Source organism: Leuciscus leuciscus (genome assembly GCF_965113295.1).
Source record: "Leuciscus leuciscus genome assembly, chromosome: 23".
Classification (NCBI taxonomy): domain Eukaryota; kingdom Metazoa; phylum Chordata; class Actinopteri; order Cypriniformes; family Leuciscidae; genus Leuciscus; species Leuciscus leuciscus.
In genome coordinates, this window is record NC_138747.1 from 13,647,790 (window position 1) to 13,668,766 (window position 20,977).

At 36.1% G+C, this 20,977-nt stretch overlaps 1 protein-coding gene across 11 annotated transcripts in view; it reads right to left on the bottom strand.

The window, feature by feature from the left end:
- Nucleotides 1–20,977, bottom strand: part of ppfia4 (PTPRF interacting protein alpha 4) — a gene marked incomplete at its 3' end in the record, with an annotated part of 95,142 nt that overhangs the window by 16,097 nt on the left and 58,068 nt on the right. For 5 of the 11 annotated variants that reach the window (XM_082156093.1, XM_082156091.1, XM_082156087.1 and 2 more), the window contains exons 3-14: nucleotides 20,091–20,255; nucleotides 18,779–18,853; nucleotides 15,920–16,003; nucleotides 11,590–11,811; nucleotides 10,418–10,564; nucleotides 8,897–9,031; nucleotides 6,734–6,817; nucleotides 4,166–4,297; nucleotides 2,575–2,637; nucleotides 1,605–1,696; nucleotides 1,315–1,447; nucleotides 731–957 (exon numbers count right to left, since the gene is read on the bottom strand). In XM_082156093.1, the coding sequence (XP_082012219.1) occupies nucleotides 731–957; nucleotides 1,315–1,447; nucleotides 1,605–1,696; nucleotides 2,575–2,637; nucleotides 4,166–4,297; nucleotides 6,734–6,817; nucleotides 8,897–9,031; nucleotides 10,418–10,564; nucleotides 11,590–11,811; nucleotides 15,920–16,003; nucleotides 18,779–18,853; nucleotides 20,091–20,255 (1,559 nt within the window). The remainder of the gene's footprint in view (nucleotides 1–730; nucleotides 958–1,314; nucleotides 1,448–1,604; nucleotides 1,697–2,574; nucleotides 2,638–4,165; nucleotides 4,298–6,733; nucleotides 6,818–8,896; nucleotides 9,032–10,417; nucleotides 10,565–11,589; nucleotides 11,812–15,919; nucleotides 16,004–18,778; nucleotides 18,854–20,090; nucleotides 20,256–20,977) is intronic. The other 6 variants (XM_082156088.1, XM_082156089.1, XM_082156090.1 and 3 more) reach the window with 3 other exon arrangements.

Genomic DNA, 20,977 nt, shown 5'->3' on the forward strand with positions numbered 1-20,977 from the left:
CCAATGAGGATCTATTTATCTATGATATAATATCTCGCACGCCGCTGTTGTGTCGTTCAGTCATCATGGTTCACGATTATTGATGGCGAGTACAGAAACCCCCCATTTATTTCACGTTCCTTGCAGCTAAATCATTACGATGACATAAAATAGTGTGATCAAACGTATAGGTAATACAAAAACTAATTTATTACTTTATCCGTGAACATGATTCAAAAATTACATCTCTGGATGGTGAAAACAACATCTCCCATCGTTCCACTCTCCTTCATAGCGTCATCTAGCTTCGCCTTTGTTATTGTTTTGAAAATGCCACTTCTGGTGGCGAAAAATTATATATTGTAAGCTTTAAGCACCTTTAATTTACACTTTTCTAGCATGTCATTTTCTTTTAATGTTAGTCAAGGTTTCTTGAACTAAAAATAAATTAAATAGCCTGTTTTAGCTACTGTACCTTTAAGACTAATGCAAATGCCTTCTGTTGATTGGCTAACGTTTTTACAAGTTAAATGAGTAACAACGCCCCCATCATAACAATGAACACTGAATAGGTTTTGATATATAAATGTGGGTGGTCACATGATAATGTGTTGATCGAGTGGTTCTAGGTGGCACTGCCCTGCCCACTGCCCATGCCCTGGCACTGCTAGGAACACCTTCTGCAAGGTGGTTGCATACTGAACCCCAGTTTTCCATGTTATGTCTTCCTTTAATAGTCTATATTTCCAACCTGATTTCCTCATTGATGGCATCCAGCTGTTCTTGAAGCATGAGGGCAAGCGTCTGGGCGTCTGAGTGCCCGCTGGGGGACAGCATATCGGCTGAGCTGAATATAGTATCGCGGTCTTCATCGTCCAAGTCAGACAGCTCAGTGTCACTTCCCATCAGGTGAGTCCGGCTGGCCCGCAAGCTGGAAGGTTGAGAGCGATCCCAATCCTGCTCCGCCATTGGCAGGATCTGGGAATAAAGACATGGATCAGTGCACAAACTAATATTTTGAGGATTTTTTCGAATCAGGCTTCCAGATTTTAGTGTTTCATTAAGATCTAATGTGCCATAAACATGTTTTGTTGTGGATTTGAGAACCCGGAACTTACAATGAACACATCCAACGAGGCAAAAGAAAAGAACAGAGAGAAAGAGAGAGATATGACTAAAACAATAAACATTGTTCATGTCTATTAGATTAGAACAAGGATTGTCAGTGACTTGCACCAGTTATACAATTGCTCATACTTATTAGTACAGAGAAGAGAACAGGAAGAGAAGTTTTGGTTAAGACAGTGACAGATGTGAGATGTGTGACATTGACACCTTCATTGGTTCATCCCTGAGTGCCACCAGTCGTCCTTTCTGAGCCCGTCGTATGACCCCTGTGGAGGAGTAATGATCCCCCTGACCTTCCACCACTGAGAACCGCAGGTCTGTGGCACTGCCAACATGAGACCTAATACAGCACATAGAGAGACACGAAAAAGAGGCTCAAATACTTTACTTGGCATGTTTACAGACATATCACTTTTAAATGAGCAAATAAAAACAGGGCTCATATTTAATAATTTTAATTTTTTTAAATCAATCATCATTTTAAATCTGGATGTCACCTAGGATGTGTTCCGTCTCCATATGCCCCGCTCCTGCGCTTCAGATGATCGAGTTCGGCCCGTAACTTCTCAATCTCCCCAATGAGCCTCTCCTACACAGCCAGAAAACACTTGATTAGTCCAGCAATCTCGAATCAATGTAATTCTTTTAGAATTACAAGGAAAATTGCTTTTATGTACTCAATTGAGACTAATATACCTTGTAAAAATACATTACTGTTCAAAAGTTCGGGATCAGTACGATTAAAAAAAAAAGAAATTAATAATTTTTTTCATCAAGGATGCATTCAATTTATCAAAAGTGACAGTATTTATAATGTTACAAAAAAAAAATCCCATTTTCATTTTCAAATAATCCTGCAAAATATTAACACAAAACATATTAAGCAGCACAACTGTTTTTAGCATTAATAATATTTATCAATATTTAATGTTGATTGAGCACCAAATCAGCATAATATACTGATTTCTGAAGGATCATGTGACACTGAAGACTGGAGTAATGATGTTGAAAACTCAGCTTTTCCATCACAGGAATAAATAACATTTTAAAGTATATTCAAACAGAAAACAACTTATTACTGTCTTTACTGTACTTTTGATCAAATAAATCCAGCCTTGGTGAGCATAAGTCTTCTTTCAAAAACATAAAAAATCTTACCAACCCCAAACATCTAAACGGTAGTGTATATATGTACATATTTTTTAAATAAATATTTGTACCTTTAAAAAATTATTACAACGCAGGACAATGAAGGCGAAAAGTTGTTTAAAAATATTAAAAAACAAATGAAATAGTGACAGTTCACAGGATACAGACGTATACACTTCTTTATACATTGATATAAATATCTTAATTTAAAGTCTTAATGTTAATACTTTATGCTACTCAGATATTTCTTGCAATTGCAACATCTCTGACTGTTGCTGTTGCTTTGCAGATCTGTGTGATATTAATGAGCAGTGGTACCTTATTGTGATGGAACTCCTCCAGTTGTTTTTGGGAATTCTCCAGATCATGGATGAGTGAATTCTTTATGGGAGAAACGACAGAAGAAAGTTGAGAATAAGCTTAAAGCAGCAGGTTGTGCATGCAATAACCTGCACATTCTCTCTCTCTCTACATGTGGTGCTTCAGCCTGTCTCTTCACATTTGGCATTCAGTCTGTTCTGTCCTCTCGGTTTACAGCTCAAAAGAGAAACAAACTGGGTTCTATTAATTCAAGCTAAATAGGGAACCTTTACATCTCTTTTTTACAAGCTATTCCTTGTGCCATTTCAGTATATGCCTAGAATATGGCCTTGCACTCTCTAGGGTATAGTAGGCAGAGTATAAATATAGATATTCTGTTTCACTCATTTCTTTTTAAACAATTATTTTCAATCATTTCTTAGTTTCAATCATTTCTAATGCATTTGGGTACGTTTTCACTAGGAAGAGGTACATCATTATTACACATTTCTAAAAAAAAATCCAGTTTTTAGTATGAAAAAGAAACTTTGGATATGTTTTAAGACTGTTAAATTATGCATCATTTATCTATATATTTTTCAGATAAAAAATAAAATAATAATAACCATAGAGATTTTACAAATTTTTCGTTCGGGTCCATTTGACCCGGAAGTGGCTTTACACACGAAATTATGCTGTTTAGTACATCTGTTAGTTAAATTTCTCTCAAATGACTTTTGTAAAGAACATTTAGCCTCTTTCCTACATTTGCACACACATTTTTCCTTCCAACTGGTACTGCATTTTGTTTCTAAACATGACTGTACACGCACACACTGAAATTAAAATAAAATGACAAATTAAATTAATGTCTGTTTGTAGATCAAAAGTTCATAGACCAAATATTCTAAATTTGAAAATGGAAAGAGGGTTCGAAAAAGGAGAAGTCCACATTTCAATCTGTTGCCATCTATCGATGAACCGTTGCAGCCTAAAAAGGAGAATTTTCTTTCTTCACGTTGTTTTTTTTCTGTAGTTCTCATAACATTTTAAATTTCAAATAATTAATTTATAGAAATGGGGTAAATGCAGTAATAACGTAAAAAATATGGTAACATTAATGAGAAGTTACTGATCAGATACAATATGGTTTTAGTTATGTATAATATTAAAAACATATTAAGTTATGACTGTTTTATAAGCTTATGCTCCATCTTGTCCAAAAAGACACAGGAATACAGTTTTTTTAATACGTTGCAAGGGTTCAATCATAATTTAAATAATCAAGTACATGTACATTAAGTACATGTATATTCTTTTATTTATTTATTTTAAATAACATTTATTTTTAAGTAAATTTATTAAGAAAAGAAAAAGCAACAATAAAAAACTATCTGCCAAAAGTAATTAAAATTTTATTTCTGAAGATTGCTCTTAATATCTTATGCAATTTTCCTTTCTTTTTTTGTTTTAGTCCTAAGGATGAAAATTGAATGCCTGTTTGTGGCTGTGTGCTGCTTGAATGCATTAAGCATCAGATGATAATAGTGTTTAAGGTTATAATAAGTGTGTACAGTATATGTGCAGGCAGACATGGTAAAATCCATACCTTGTCCTCCAGCGCAGCCATGCGCTCCTTCAGGTGCAGCTGAAGACGTTCATTGGACTCGGTGAGGAGACGGTCCACAGTGTCAGACAGACGTTTGTTATGCTCCTCATTCATCTTCTCCCTCTGTCGAGCCTGAGAAAGAGTGAGGGAGTAAATAGAGAAGAGAAAGAAAAAATAGAAGTATGAAACAGCATTATTTATTTTCACAGTAAAACTAGATGTTTAGAAGAAAATGTAACATAGGATTTTTTTTTCTGATGATATACCGTATGCACAGTATAACCAATAGAGGGCAGTATTACACCCTAAAGCTCTGTGAACATATTCTAGGAGTTTTACGTCTGATTTTTAAGTCTGGTTCATGATATTAAAACCCAGCTGACTCTGACGGTTCACATTTTGATTCAGAAAGTAATACTAACTTCTCACATATTTCTAAAGGTGTGTATTCTGTGACCATCCCTCTTGAAAATTAATAATGACAGTCCTTGTAGTTGAATGCAGGGGTGATGACTTTTAAACACAGTTGTGGTGGGATGTGGGTACTCAGTTGCCTGGCAACAAAATCTTAATTTTCTTTTGGTGGCAAACAGCCTTTAAAATGTAATCAACACAGAGCTTTGTGACTGTCAGGGGAAGAATTCAAACTAAAGCTCAGTCTGAGGTGGATGTATCAAAGTTTAATTAAGGCGGACTCTCTTTGACTGCTTTAAGTCATTACAACCATCAGCTCACATGCAAGAGAAAATTAACCATGCATGAATTATTCAAAATCCAAATATAGCAGCCAATTACAGCTCTGCTCTCACTGGGGGTGGGGAAATTCATCTGCAAGATGAGCTAAAAAATGGCCCATATTCACAGAGCAGCGGCATATGCGTGTGTGAGTGTGTTTGTACAGGAGTGCTAGCATATCGACCTTTGTATGCCTCAGTTTGTGTGTTAGAAACGCAAGAACGGGCAAAGCAGCACAGGCTAATCGGAGTCCCTACTGTGAGGTCAAACACACCGCCTGAAGGCCTGGTCAAGACCGATAGTGCAACAGGTAACATCTTCACATCTTCTTAAACACACACACACGTTTACAATCTAATTAGGACCATATACTTAAAAAATGTATATGTTATTATTATATTTCTGTAAAGCTGCTTTGAAACAATATGTATTGTGAAAAGCGCTATACAAATAAATGTGAATTGAATTGAATACATTGAAAATTACTACAGTCTAACGTTGACCCAAACTACAAGAACATTTTTTTTTTTTTTTTTTTTTTTTTTGAATACATTTAGCATTAAATAATGCAAACTGCTATTAGGGACTAATTTGTCACCAATGGCTATTTAAACATTTGGACTGATTTCCACTTTATTGACTTCTGACACTGAGCTAATAATGAAATAAATAAAAAATAAATAAATATTAATAAATAAATCATATATTTTATTTTAAAGATACATTATAATATATTTACAATACATCATTGTAACACTTTGCATAAAAATCCCATTAGGTAACAGTTAAATGTATTAACTAACATTAACTAACCATTAGGAATACATTTGTTACAGTATTTATTAATCCTTGTTAATGTTAGTTAATAAAAAATATAGCCTACCTGTTCAATAAGTTCAGGTCCATTAAATAATATGAACAGATACAACTTTTGAAATTAATATTAACTTAATTTGGCTATTAATTTGGCTTAATATTAACTTTTAGCTGATGATAACGTACAGTATTTAGTTAAAAAATGGAATTTTATTGTATTATATATATATTATTTTTTTTAACTGATGATAACGTACAGTATTTAGTTAACAAATGGAATTTTTATTTTATTATATGAAGAGTTCTGATGCAAAAGCCTCTAAGTGCCATCTGAAATTTTCTTCTAGAATGATCATTTTTATCAAGCTCGTATATTTAAATTCAGTAATTTCACTTAAATGGCAATGCGTCATTTAAGTGAAATTACTGAATTTAAATATACGAGCTTGATAAAAATGATCATTTCAGAAAATCAGAAAATTTCAGATGGCACTTAGAGGCTTTTGCATATATTTTTCATATATATATTGTATAAAATACTACAAACAATATGGCTTAACAAACATTTCCAATGAATTGTTTAATACTGAGCTAATATCCCTTATTCCAACCCTTGGTTAAATCCATAAACACAACTCATATACATCTTTTGTATACTATACTTCATTTTTAAATTTTGTTAATTTAGTAAATCTATCAAGTCTTTTCCTTAAATCTATTAAGCCTTTTCCTTAATAGGAACCATTTGAAACAGGTATTTCAAATTTTTGAGGAGACATTGTGGCCACACATTCACACAAAAAAACACTGGTGCCTCTTTATAGTGTTCATTCTTATGTGCACTTAAACAAATCAAAACCACACATAATGAACCAAAGCCACTCACACTTCCTCATTTTCTCCCTCCAATCATCCTTCAAGCAATCTCATAATTTCTCTATCAAACATTCACTCTCTCAATGACACACTCTATATCCCATTCCCTTTTGGTGTCCTGACCCCCAACCCAATCCTCACCCTGCCCAGCTCTTGGTTCTTCTCCTCCAGCTGAGCCTCTAGTTGGCGCAAACGCTCTTCGATGTTCCCATGACGCTCCTCCGCCTGTAGGAAACACTGACATTAGTATAAAGAGAGCAGAGCAAAGACCTTCAAGAATTAGACACTTCACCTTCAAGAAGAAAGAGGTTTAGAAATTGCTTATATTTTATTGGTTGGATAATTTTTTTTTTGTCATATATTTGAATAAACCATATTTAAATGAATATTTGTCATGAATGTACAGTTTTTTTCAGTGCGTATTATTGTACAGTTCAGCTTCCCTGACTAAGGTCTATAGACCAATGATGGCATGTGCTGTGTATAATAAATGGGATCTAAGGAAGGATGTTGGATATGTATCATTAGGAGCATGAGGTGTGTGACAGGATGCCACTGACTGAGAATGACAAAATGTTGCCATTTTTAATTAGATGCATTAGCGAGACAATAAACAAAACCCCACTGCCTCTCTGCCACACTGACAAGACATTTGGCTGCCTTGGAAAAACACTGTCATCTACAATTCCAGCTGATGTTCGGAAGGAACATGACTGCAACCGAGTGAGGATTATCTAAACTGGCAAGAAAAGGAGACGGAAGCCTGTAAAAGAGAAATATCTGCTCTACCTGTGCATGTTTGATGGAGCGCTTTATCATGAACAGTACAGCTGTATTTTTTGGAACTTATTGCAGAAATGAGGAATTGGAACGAGATAAAGAAATACTGCCAGACTCAAACATGCATGAGCACCAAAACTCATTGCCTGACTGCTAGGCCACAGGTCTGACCAAAACAAATGGTTTGAATCAGTGATCCTCAAATGGTTTTGCTTCAGGATCCAGATTTTACATTGGACATCAAGTGCAGATCCACCACAGTAAGACAAACCAAATTTGCTTAAAGAAAATATACATAACAGATTAATAGGAAGTTATTCAAATAATTAAGTTTTATAAATGCATAAACAATAGCAGATGTGTGATTGACCTGTTGAGTCAGTGTTGTTAAACTATTAAACTATCAAAAACAAATAAAACTGAAATTTAAAATAAAATATAAAAATGTACTAAATTTAAATTACAAATTTAAACTAGATTCAAATTAAAACGGCTGCTAACTGAAATAAAATAAGTTTAAAGGTGTGTTGTGTTCAGCAGGTTAAAACTCTGGTGAGATTGCTCTGTTATTTTGGTTCATTTGAATAAGTGTGAACGCTGCCATCTGAACCCCGGTGTCCGGCTCGACTGAAATATGAACCAAAAACAGGACATGATGTCACAATATGCAGCCCTAAAAAGAACAAAATGCTCAAAAATGTTCTCGCCACAGGAGCTACATTGCCCATTACAGTTTGGTACAGGTTTCAGAAATGCCGACTTACTTGCAGCAGTTTGTGTGCAACAGAGGAATTCCTGCTGCTGTTTTGACTCTTTTACACATTTAATAAGCTCTTCTCAGCTGAAAAATACTATCATACAACGTGCGCATTTAGCCCAGCACAGAGCATTGTTCTGGATGTTCGAAAAGTTCCTTCGCAAAATATATGTCATTAAAGCCAGTTATTTTTTTGTATCCTTAGGTTCTTAAAAAATGACAGTGTGAACCAGGACTGTGTGAAAATGTAATTTGGTGTTTGTTATGTATGCATTTGTTGTGATTTGGCTGCTACCTTGGCCAGGTCTCTATTCTGAATCTCAATGGGACCTCCTGGTTAAATAAAGGTATAATAATTTTTTTTTTTTTTTAAAGGACTAAAACTAATTCTAATTCTAATTCTAAAAAAAAAAAAAAAAAAACCTTGGCTGCTTAATAAGTTAACTGTTTAACTTATATGTATATGTTTAATATGCAATCAGTTGCATTTGCAACCCAAATTTGGGTCTTTACCCATCACAGAACTTGTGTTTCTCTAATCATGTCTCAGTAGGCTAAAATGTCTTTTGAACAGCCTATGTTGTTTATCTCTTATCTAATCCTGCTGTGTAATCTAATCTTTTCATGTCAGTTTCCGCCCTTCTTTACCTTATCATTTTGTTTCATCACCATCTCAGAGGGTGTTTTCCTGACAGAAAAGAATCTTATGAACTGACTCTCTCATTGTTTCCTGTCGCTGTTGTCTGGAGGAGTGATTGAGTACTCGCCTTGGTGAGGGCGGCCACTCTCTGGGCCAGTTCAGCCTCCACCTCGGGCAAAGTCTCTGCCTTCCTCATAGTCTGCTGCAGACGCTGTTCTGCCAACTCCAGCAATTCCTGGAGGTGTCGTACCTTCTCCTCACTCTGATAAAAAAAAAGACACACGCACACAAACCGCACGAAAATAAGACAAACAGAGGGTGTACACTCATGTAGACACCATAAACACACCCATTTTAGAGATAGTATACACCCAACATATGCATTCCCACACACAAATATATTAAGTCCACACAAGGTTACAGGGTACTCACAACATACACACATGAACGGAAAAACATACCATACATATGAAAAGGAAGCACACATACAATATGAAATAAATAAGTGCACATAAAAACAAACCACCAGTGTACGTATATACACAACACACACAAAATATAAAGACAGGATAAAAGTATCCAAATCAAAATTTGGATTATACACCACCATTCAAAAGTAAGGGGTAAGATTTTAAAAGGTTTTTGAAAGAAGTCTTTTATGCTCACCAAGGCTGCATTTATTTGATAAAAAATACAGTAAAAACAGTAATATCGTTAAATATTGTTACAATTTAAAATAATTGTTTTCTATTTTAATAAATAATTTATTCATGTGATGGCAAAGCTGAATTTTCAGCATCATTACTCCAGTCTTCAGTGTCACATTATTCTTCAGAAATCATTCTAATATGCTGATTTGCTGCTCAAGAAACATTTCTAATTTTATCAATGTTGAAAACAGTTGTGTTGCTTAATATTACCATAATTCTTTGATAAATAGAAAGTTCCAAAGAACAGCATTTATTTAAAATAGAAACCTTCCGCAGCTTTATAAATGTCTTTACTGTAGCTTTTGATCCATTTAATGCATCCTTGATTAATAAAAGTATTAAAATCTTACTGACCCCAAACTTTTGAATGGTATTGTACATTAATGTAATGTAATGCAGTATTAAACAGGGCTAATATTCAACATTTTATTGGGTCTGCCCACTCTCCCCTGGGCCCAACAAATAACGTTGCTGGATGTCCCCACTGACGATAGCCCTGCCTGGAGTGCAAAATCACAAACTTATGCTGTCTAAACAAGAGCAGATGTCTTGATTTATCTATTTCTTTTGAGATATTTATACCCACTGCATTCAAAACAAACACTCTGTCCAAACTGGCACCACCATCAATGCAGTTGGGAATCCTCTTTCTTTCTCCAGATGATGGATCTGGATATTAAAACAGTCGGGTGGTACCTGTTTCCTCCCAGCATGCCTCTTCTCAGCATGCTGTAGGATTCTGAAGGATTCTAACATGAGTCTGCTGCTTTAGGTCTAATTAAACCCCCTCTGACTAACACATACCCTTCATACGCACAGATGGAACATGACTCTCATAACATCTCAACTGAATTATGGGACATCAACCAGCATTGACTTGCGGCGTTCATTTGAAATGAACTTCAAATCAGCCCAGGTCTGATTCAAGGTTGACGTACCTGTCGGTAAAGTGAGTCCTTGGTGGCCAATTCGTTCTCTAGCTTGTCATTCAGGTCATGGATTGAGGTGGTTTCTCTCTGGGCGGCCAGATAACGCTTTTCTAATGTTGTGATTCGCTCCTCCATGTCCTCCTTCTGTGCCATCGCCTGTCGAACAGGCACATAGTAAGAGAAAACAAAAACCCTTGGGAAGTTTGAAAACCTTTAATAGACTACTACAACATTTGGGAAAGATTTTTTTAAACCATGAAATGGTGCTTAAAGTCAGCATGAAATAGAAATGTATTTAGTCAGCTTAAACCACTCCCCTTACTTACAATCAAATCTGCTTCCATTCAATCAACTACCACAGATAGAACCAAGTCCCCACCTTACATGTTTTCGACAATCTGTTTCGCTTGGATGTGTCACAGTTTCTGTCGACAGTTCTCATACATTGTGACTTTACTAGAAATTTTTACAATCATTATAAAAAGGTATAGTTCGTCCAAAAATGAAAATTCTGTACTCATTTCAATTTCATTCCAAACCAATATGACTTTCTTTTTTGGTGGTAAACAGAATCTTCAAGCTACTCTTACGCTACCAGAATCTTGAAGCTATTCTTCTATACAATGAAAGTGAACGGTAATAATATCAAGCTCCAAATATGACAAAAACACCATCAAAGTATCATAAAAGTAATCTATGTGCACTTTATTCCATGTCATAGTTTTACGTGAAGAACAGAGGAAAATTTAAGCCATTATTCACTGAAAAGCATCACTTCCGCTGTAGCTTTGAAATCTCATTCAGGTTCCTGTCACATTTGGGTACAAGACACAAGAACCTATATTATTTAGTTTGTTCGTTGCTGATGTCAAACCTGGAGCAACATGATGTGAATATGCTTTAAATGTATGGAAAATAACAACATGTTCCACCAAAAAAAGTGATACTGGTTTGCAAAGTAAATGTTTGTTTTTGGGGAGAGCTGTTTTTAAATACCCTAACTTTAGACCTTGTCAAGGAATGAGTCACAATTGTATTTTTTTGTAACCTTCTGTCTCTCAGCAAAAATAAAGCAGAGCTGAGAAAATGTCCTTGCTGCCTGACGCTGTATCTTCCCTGAGACAAGCTCTCGTCGGTCTGTCCCCATTCTGTCCCTTTCCTCTCCCCCCAATCATTCTAACCTCGCGTATGTCCCTCTGGTGTTTAGTGCTCAGCTCTTCGCTCTTCAGTAAGTCTTTGCGGGCGGTAGCCAGTTCCGTCTCAAGCTCGGACATGTGATTGGTCAGGCTGCTGATCCGGTCTCTGTTTTGGGCCAGCTCCTTATTGGCCTTATCCAGCAGTTCCTGCAGCTCCACACACCTGCTGTTGTCATCGTGCGCATCGATGGAGCCATTGGGAAGCCTCTGTCACAAACACAAAGAAATGTTAGAGATACAATGGAGGGCTAGTTGAGAACTTGTTTAGCGGTCCCCTGATTTCCACTCAGGGTCCTAAATAAGCTTCTAAATAAGCTTCAGAGAGGCGAAATATGCTGAGTCAGAGTCTGAAGAACACGGTCAGCAAGTTAAGCAGCTTCATTGCAATTATGGCCTCAGGAGTTCAGAGGTTCTCTCGCATGCATCACATTGTGACCGTGCATTTCATCAATCTACTTTAAACAGCTGAGCAAATTAAAACCTCCAGATTTGTCATTTTGCCAGCCCTGAAACTCAGGGTTCCTCAGCACATTATTGGGAACAAAAATACGACCTGGGTGAGATGCATATCTTTGCCCCCTAAATGACCAGCTTCCTCAAAACAGAAATGTCCAATTCGGGGCTGACAGAATTCCAATGAGGCATATTTAATGAAGACACTTTTACATGACTGTCAAAAGTGAGTGGAGTTTGCTTTACTGATATGCTTGGCTCTATATCACTACAGGAAAGCTGAGACAGGGACTTTTTAACAGCCCTGCCTGAAGTGTTTTTGTACATATGTGTTTGTGGATGTCAGTAATGTTGATTGGCAGATGATTTGATGCGCTTCTCGGCCTTAAAATGAATTACATGCTGTTAATTAAATAATTCTTCAGAGAGATCTCCAGATTCAGAAGGGCAGCAGGCAATCCGGCAGCCAACTAATTTACAGTTTCTTGTCTCTTGCATCTATATGACATTTAACCCTTATATTTACATTTGCAATAGCTTAATATACGAATTTAACACACTGCCACTAAAACCTCTTCTTTTTTCATTTAAATAATTTAATAGGCCTACTTTCTGAACAGAACAGGCACTTGAACTACAGGCACTTTCGTGTCTTACGTGTTTCAATGTATTACCTTTAGCTATAAAACAAAATATTTTATACTATGGCATCAACATATTTGTGCTCCTTTTTAAACAGCTTTATGTATTGATTTCATATGCATTGTTTTAACCTTGTCACAAACATAAAATATGAAAATGTCATAAAAATCTATTTTTTATAACTATAATGATCCAAACAAAAAGTGAACATATATATAGTATTTCTACCATGACCAACAATTTTATCTATAATAAAGTTTTCTCAGAATAATAATAAGAAAAAAAAAGTAAGTTGGAAATGACTGATTCATGATGTGGCTCAATGTGACAAAAAAAAAACTATGGCTTTATTTGAAATTTTGTGGAAACCCTCTCCGTCACTCTACTGGGAGTCCGCTGAGAAACCCACGTCGGCCTCTAACAGTATTTGATGAACCATGAACCCCAGGGACTATCAGCCATATTTCTGCCCTCCAGGGAGGCTTCAGCCAGCTCTCCAGAGAGACACAGTCTGGACCACGTCTGCCGTGTCTGGGAATCTACTTCTGTCTGCCTTCATCCTCTCCATCCAGCTCGATATGATTCATCCTTTCTAATCGCAAATGCAGATTCAAATGTACAATTCACAGAAACGTCCGATTTTCTGCTAACTTTCAAGAAAGGTATGTTTGGAAAAATTATCTTCCCCTGAAGGTGTAATATTATAAAGCGCAACCTTTCAGGTGCGAACTACTCCCAGAGGAGACCTGCCAGAACATGTTTTGCTTTGTTCTATTAAAATAAAATTATAGAAATTATAACCATAACATCAGAGTGATTAGAGCACTTGTATTTTGGAAAAAAAAAAATATAAAAAATTTACTTGGCTTCCTCAGTCCACATTTTCTTAGTCTCTGACTACTTAAATACCTGACAGTGATGATCTAAAAAAAGTACAGAAGAGCCAGACCATGACACCTGGAGGAGCTCCACTGATAAATGGCAAAAGTAGAGAACTTAAAGAGCTTCAGAGACTGGTGATGAGACAGTGAATCACACACTGTGAGGTATCAAACAGTCAGCGTGGCAATATTCTTCCTCATTAGGAGTGGTAACATTTCAGTTACCTTTTCAGAGTCAGAAACCTTTCAGAAAAACGCTGACACAGAACATTGGCAATCAACAAAATTGGAGAAAATTATGTTAAACTAGCTCCTTAAAAAAACCTATTGGCCAGATTCACTAACAGCTTGCACCAGCGCAAACCCTCTTTTGGTGTTATAAAAAACTACTGTCAGTATTTACTAAAGACACGCAGTGAAAAAATTGCGCTGAAAAGGTGTGGTTATTGCATATGCATTTGTAGGATTTTCCCTGTCAGACAGCAAAACCTATTGGAGGACAGTATTTTAAATGAATCATGCAAGGTAATTTACTAAGGTTTGCACTAGTCAATTTACTGGTATTTGCACCATTGTTTACCGACAAAAATCAATTCAATCAATTCGCAATGGACAAAATAAAGTCCCGTCCTACATTTTTTTTGTTCAAGAAGCTGTTTCACTTGGATATACTGTACGCAATAATGAAGAAAAGACTATCGCAATTTATGTTTCATGCCGACTTCAACTATAAAGTTCATCTATATGCTATTGCACTCATAAAAGCTAACAAAAATAGTTTATATTTTAGTAAATATACACTTTAGAATGTATTAACTTCTTTAAATGTAATATTTTTATATCTTAAAAAATGCCCTGCCATAATCTCCTGTTTTAATAGGAAATGCATCAACATGGACAGAAATCTGTGTTCGTGAAGTCTATCAGAGTAGGTCGCAATGAAACTAAAGTTGCATCAGCTCTTCCGTATTGTGATTTAAATGCGAGTGTACTGTAGGTGATTATCGAAAAATACATTTTCCGATGTGGACGTTGCACCTAAAAGGGGAGGCAGACTGAATGATTGAAGAATTTGCATTTGTCACCAGAGAAAAGTCTGAAAAAAATACGAGGTCAGTTATTTTTTCTTACGAAACACATACATGGGTGAATAATTCACAATAAGATCTATAACATGCCTTTAGCAAATAGGGTGAATTTTCATTTCATGCCGACTTTAAAGACAGACCTTTATAATGAAACCACAAGCTAATATCTGCTCCCAAACTAATTTTGTGTACTAATGGACAAATCGATACTGCTGCATTGAAAAAAATCTCTTACTACAGAAAATCAATCAATAGCATTTCAAATACATAAATAAAAGATAAGGTGATATTTAAACAATGAACCACGGGATCAAAGTTGAAGAGCAATTTACAATTCTCCTATTGACCAGACTCCAGTTGGCTGGCTGCTACAAGTGAGTCACACTAAGAGACAGGAGACACTTTAGCAGCCTTTGCTGAAGGTTGAAGGGCAAAAGCACTTGGCGCATAATCAATGCAGTTTGTTTCTCAGTAGCGAAGAAAATGCCATCTGTGAGAGAGGTATCAGAGCAGGAGGAATCCCTTTTGGACCAATGCCTCAGATATAAACAGTAACAAAGTTTAATTAATGATAAAACCTATGGGGTCATACCCTATCATTCAAAAGTCTGGGGTTGGTAAGATGTTTTAATATTTTTGAAAGTCTCTAATGCTCACCAAGTCTACATTTATTTGATAAAGAATACAGTAAAAACAGTAAATTGTGAAATAGTTTTGCAATTTAAAATAACTGTTTTGATTATAACTGTTTTAATATATTTTAAAAAGAAATGTATTCCTGTGATGGCAAAGCTGAATTTTCAGCATCATTACTCCAGTCTTCAGTGTCACATGATCATATTAGAAATCATTCTAATATGCGTATTTGGTGCTCGAGAAACATTTCTTATTATTATAAATATTGAAACAGTTGTGCTGACCCCAAACTGACCCCAAACCCACTAACTGAAAGTTAGTGTATTTTGGCATGACACTTGCATTGTTTTCTTAGGGATTCAAGGAGGTCAGAATTTACAGAATGAGGTAAAGCACGTTCTCAGCAAGGTCACTAATGTAGCTTAATTATTATTCTTTTTTTATGTTTCCCCGTGATTTGACCCCCTTAAATAAAATCTAAATTCTAACTGATTATTAAAAGTTTGAAGAAACATGTACTTTAGAATGCTTTAGCACAAGTGACTATTTTAAGCACTGACTAAATAAAAATATTTAAATTCATGCTAATCCAACTTTAAGCAAACACGAACATACCTTCCAAGTAGGTTTCGAGCTGTCCATCCTGTCCACAGCATCCCCATCTGCTCGTCCATCCTTTCTCTGTCTCAACATGATCACCTAAACAAAAACACAGCAAAAAAGTCACTCTATCAAAGTGTTAAACAAATAACATTCATGTTAAATACATTAATGTGGCATACCACATAATCACTGTTCACAAAGCACAGCACAGGCAATGATGCACTTTTTCCCAATTGCACATTATGAAGATGTACATTTTCAGTGATAGTGGGATTTAATAGTGTTCCTTTTAATAGCATTTGAGCGCTGTTCCTGTCTTCTTAAGGCAGGCTAGGAGTCTTGCGGGAGATAAGATTATGCGAACTACCCATTTTGAGGAATTAACTTATCATTGTGCTTAAAAGCAGCATGTTATTAAGGTATTAATGAAATACTGGTAGGCCATTTGCATTTGAATCCTGCCATATCAGGACCAGTGAATGTGAAAATTGGAGGAAGACAATTAAAATATGTACACATTCATTTGCATGCCAGTATTTGGATGAAGGGATCTGATTTACATATTCGCAAAGCTCTCTTTATTACAGCTCGTTTGTATTAGAATATTAGAGCAGGCTGGCGATACAAAGTGAGCGATACCGCTTCGTTATAATACCTCAAAACCAACTACTTTCAACACAGTTACAAAATAGACTGAAGAAAAGGCAGAATTACAGACTCTCTTTCTCCAGCATTAGAACAATAAAATCAGGTTTGGGAGAGTGAAATGAAAGAAAGTTTGTGTTCTTAGAGTTTTATGACACAGTGACCATTAATGGTGAGTAACTAGGTAATGGTAGCAATAGCAATATCGGTTTTCAAAGTAGTGTAGCTTTTTCCAAAGAGTAACATGACCAAATGCTTCATCGCTGTTTTAATATCTGAGCTGAGGTAAAAATCAAACATGCAGCAATAATGCAATAAAAGGTAAAACTATCTTGCAGTACAAACCAGCGTGTTTATGATTATGATTCTAAATAAAAAATAACAGTTTGCAATATCAAGCAGCATAACAAACAGTTTTTGTACATATAAAATAAACCAAATCAGAAGCCTTAAATGCTCAAATAAAAAATGCTCTTATGTAAAAATAAGGTGGGTAGCTTGGCTGTAGTTTAACTACTTAAAATTATGATTAGCTTGTAGCTTGGGAATTTCAGAGTAGATACCCCAACACTAGTGATGACCACTTCCCTTGTTCCCTTTGCAGCATTAGGTCCTGTTTGTCAGCATAAAATCTTCCCGTTGGTCTAAATGCAGCATCATGACACCCAGAGGCCACTTCTCATGCCGCCTCTGCAGTGCGGGCTGCAGCCAAAGACTCCTCTTACTCAGCGGATGATGAAAAAATAGCTTTTTTGTCAGTGTGTTCACACATGCTGACTGACCTGTACTAGACAGTTATGAATGATGTGAAGATGTATTCAATGGGGCAGTGTAAAAACTGGGATATTAAGGCAAAGGACATGTATTTAAACATGTAGGCCTATTTAAACAAAGGACATGTATTTGACATTTCTTATGTATTTTTCTAGGGCTGCCCCCTAATAGTCAACTAAACGTTAGTCGGTTAGTTTTAGAAGAAAAAAAAAACGTGTGGCGCAGTCTGGCCCTGGACAGATCGTTAACGATGGTTATTTGTGGTAATTACAGTATGTCTGTCAGGAAATCCAAATGTTCGCCTATCATCCATTGACCTCAAATATGGCTTATCATTTGAAACATGCAAGTAGCAACTTTACATGGCTCTAACGTTAACCTAGATAAATATGAGCTATTATTAGGAACATATCAAAATGTTTGTGTATAGTGTGGAAGCTAAAGTATTTGCACGCTTACTGCATGACATGGAGGCGCCAGCGCGATCAGAAACAACTTAAATTACTCCATAAAATAACAAGAAAACTTTGTGTCTTTGTAAAATAAAGGCACCATAATGAGCGTTTAATATATACTGTATATAAATCCATCCTACTTAAGCTTTTAAATTAAACAATAATGAGATAGTTCACACAAAAATGTCCAAACCCACAAGCCTTTAGTTCATTGAACACAAATTAAGATATTACTAATATTCTCTCATCATTTTTGTCCATCCACTGAAATGTAATCAACATTTTTGATGACAGAATTTTAATTTCCGTTGAACTAGATTTTATAAAGGTGACACTAGAAAGTGTTGTTGATGTTTGCATAGTTTGCACAAAGTCTCTAAAGCAGCTGCAGTGAATTGCTGAAGGCAGTTACTGCAAATAGCATCTAAAATATATTCTCTGTGTAAATGAAGAGAAACTACTGCTGAAACTAGATGATGGGCATTTTTTGTTAAAAAAAAGAAAGAAAAAAAGTAGTTAGTAGTTACTGAAATATTAAAATGTAAGTTACAAATAATGAGTATAATTGGTTTGTAAAAAAGTATATTTAGTTTTATTCGCAAATTCACAAATCATCAATTAATGAACAACATGCATTAACAAAGATTAAAAAAAAAAGTGTGATGTTCCAAAGAAACCAATTAGGCCCCATGAATTATGGTAAGCAAAAACCACATTCAATTATTCGTATAAGCTACAAAAACAGAATGCATTGAAAATTAAGTGCAGTGAGTAATTGTGTTTTCAATGCTTTTTCTTAGTGTAAATCTATGCTATGCCAAGTGCATGCAACTCTCAGTGGCATATGAGTTATGGAAACAACAGCGTGCATTTCCTGCATGGGTTGACAGCAGGGGGCAGGTGCTCATTGGACAGAAGTTAATGAGATGAGATCAGCAAATCTATACAAGTGTTCATGCATATACCTAAACACACACATGTAACAAAACAACCGTACCTCCTGACTGGCGGCTGCCAGCTGTCCTTCTAATGTAGTTACCCTTTCAAGAGCCACCCGTAACCTTTCACGCACCTGTGCAAATGAAAAACAAAAGAGACATTAATTGCCAAATGTACACGTGCCAACAAAGCCCTGTCAGCATCTACTGTATTCCACTTGAACTACCACTAATATTACATGCTCATACAGACTTAATTGAAAAGCATTAAAGGGATAGTTCACTTTGAAATTAATTTTTGGTATGTTTTAGCTTACCTCAAGGGCATCCAAGATGTAGGTGTCTTTTTTTCCGCAGTAGTTTAAATTTTTATATTTTTAGGTCAAACCGTTCTTGTCTGTCAGTCATATAATGCAGGTCGATGGTCACTGTCTCAAAGAGCATGCACAGAGTCCAAATTAAAACAATTCCCCGTCGTCCAAATTAAACAATTCCCCATCGTAAGTACACATTGATGGCCTAAGACACGAAACGAGCGGTTTGTGTGAGAAAACGAACAGTATTTATATCGTTTTTACCTCTTATACACAGCCATGTCGAAGTGATCTGATCTGACGTGTACGCAGACTGGTGCATAGATATATACACTAGATGTCGCCTTAAAGACATTCGTTCAATGAACTGCCGTAGACAAGGCGACATCTAGTGTGTATATATCTATGCACCAGTCTGCCACACGTCAGATCAGATCACTCGGACATGGCTGTGTATAAGCGGTAAAAACTATATAAATACTGTTCGTTTTCTCACACAAACCGCTCGTTTCGTGTCTTAGGCCATCAATGTGTACTTACGATGGGGAATTGTTTAATTTGGACGACGGGGAATTGTTTTAATTTGGACTCTGTGCTTGTGTTTTGAGATAATGACCATAGACGTGCATTATGACTGACAGACAAGAACGGTTTGACCTAAAAATATAAAAATTTTAACTACTGCGGAAAAAAAGACACCTACATCTTGGATGCCCTTGAGGTAAGCTAAAACATACCAAAAATTAATTTCAAAGTGAACTATCCCTTTAAGGAGGACCTTTTATGCCCTTTTACAAAGTCTTGATTTTGTTTTCGGGGTCTACTAGAATAGGTTTTTATGCTTGAATGTTCCAAAAAAAAAATTTTTCCCACATATTTTACATTGTTGCTACACCTCTCTTCCCAGACTGTCAGTAACGCTCTGTTTAGTTCCTGTCTCTAAGGCCTCGTTCAGACTGTCAGTCCAAATCCGATTTTTATGCAAATCCGATTGGAATCTGATCAAAAAAGTTGAAAATTGAATGTTATAATACAATATGAATTTAAAAAGTCTCACTTTTTCGTCCAGGGCCTTATGATGCTCGAAGAGGGATTTCAAAGCCTTGAGCACCTCCACCTCACTGGACACACCGGACGGCGGAGGAGCCTGCCTCTTCACCACAGTCATCCTCAGCGAACGCTCGTGACGAGACACCAGACACTCCAGGTGCTCCAAAAGAAGCTATACAACAACATAAAGATCCATCGCTAGCACATCCATCGACAAGTCCTGTATCACATAACTTCAGCTAAGCTTGTTCTTTACATGGTTACACTAACAGGAAGAAAATTTCTCTTCACACACTGCTACTCATTAGCTTTGTATAGTTATATGTAACAGCACAATACATTATTAAAATCACACAAGAGTGAAAATAAAGTGAATTTTGGGTGCTTTGAATTGGAAAAGCATGTCGTCAGTGAATTTAGCTGGCACTGCGACATTAATGGTCTGAGTTCATCTGGGGTGCTTATACCATACAAGTCAAAAACCTTGCAAACTGCCCTGAAGCGAATCAAGTGTTGCCTAGAGGCTGAGAGAGTCTACAAGCAAATGGGCATCTTTTCCATTGTTCATGACAATGTAGCAGCACGAATCTGGCAATGGAGATATGCACACTTCCATTTGTCACCCGCATCATCTCAGCTGTATGAACATCCTCTCCATTCATACTATAGCAGCATTGGTTTTGCTAGAAACATAAAGACCGCTGATTCTGCACGATGTATGGCAAGTCATTTAATTAAGTGAAGCATTTACATAAACATGAAACATTTACAAACCCACTGATTACATTTCAGGACAACTAGTTGAAAAATGAGTGATTTTACCATTCAACGGTTTAAGCTCAGTATGTTTTTTTTTTAAGTCACTTATGCTCACCAGGGCTGCATTTATTTGTT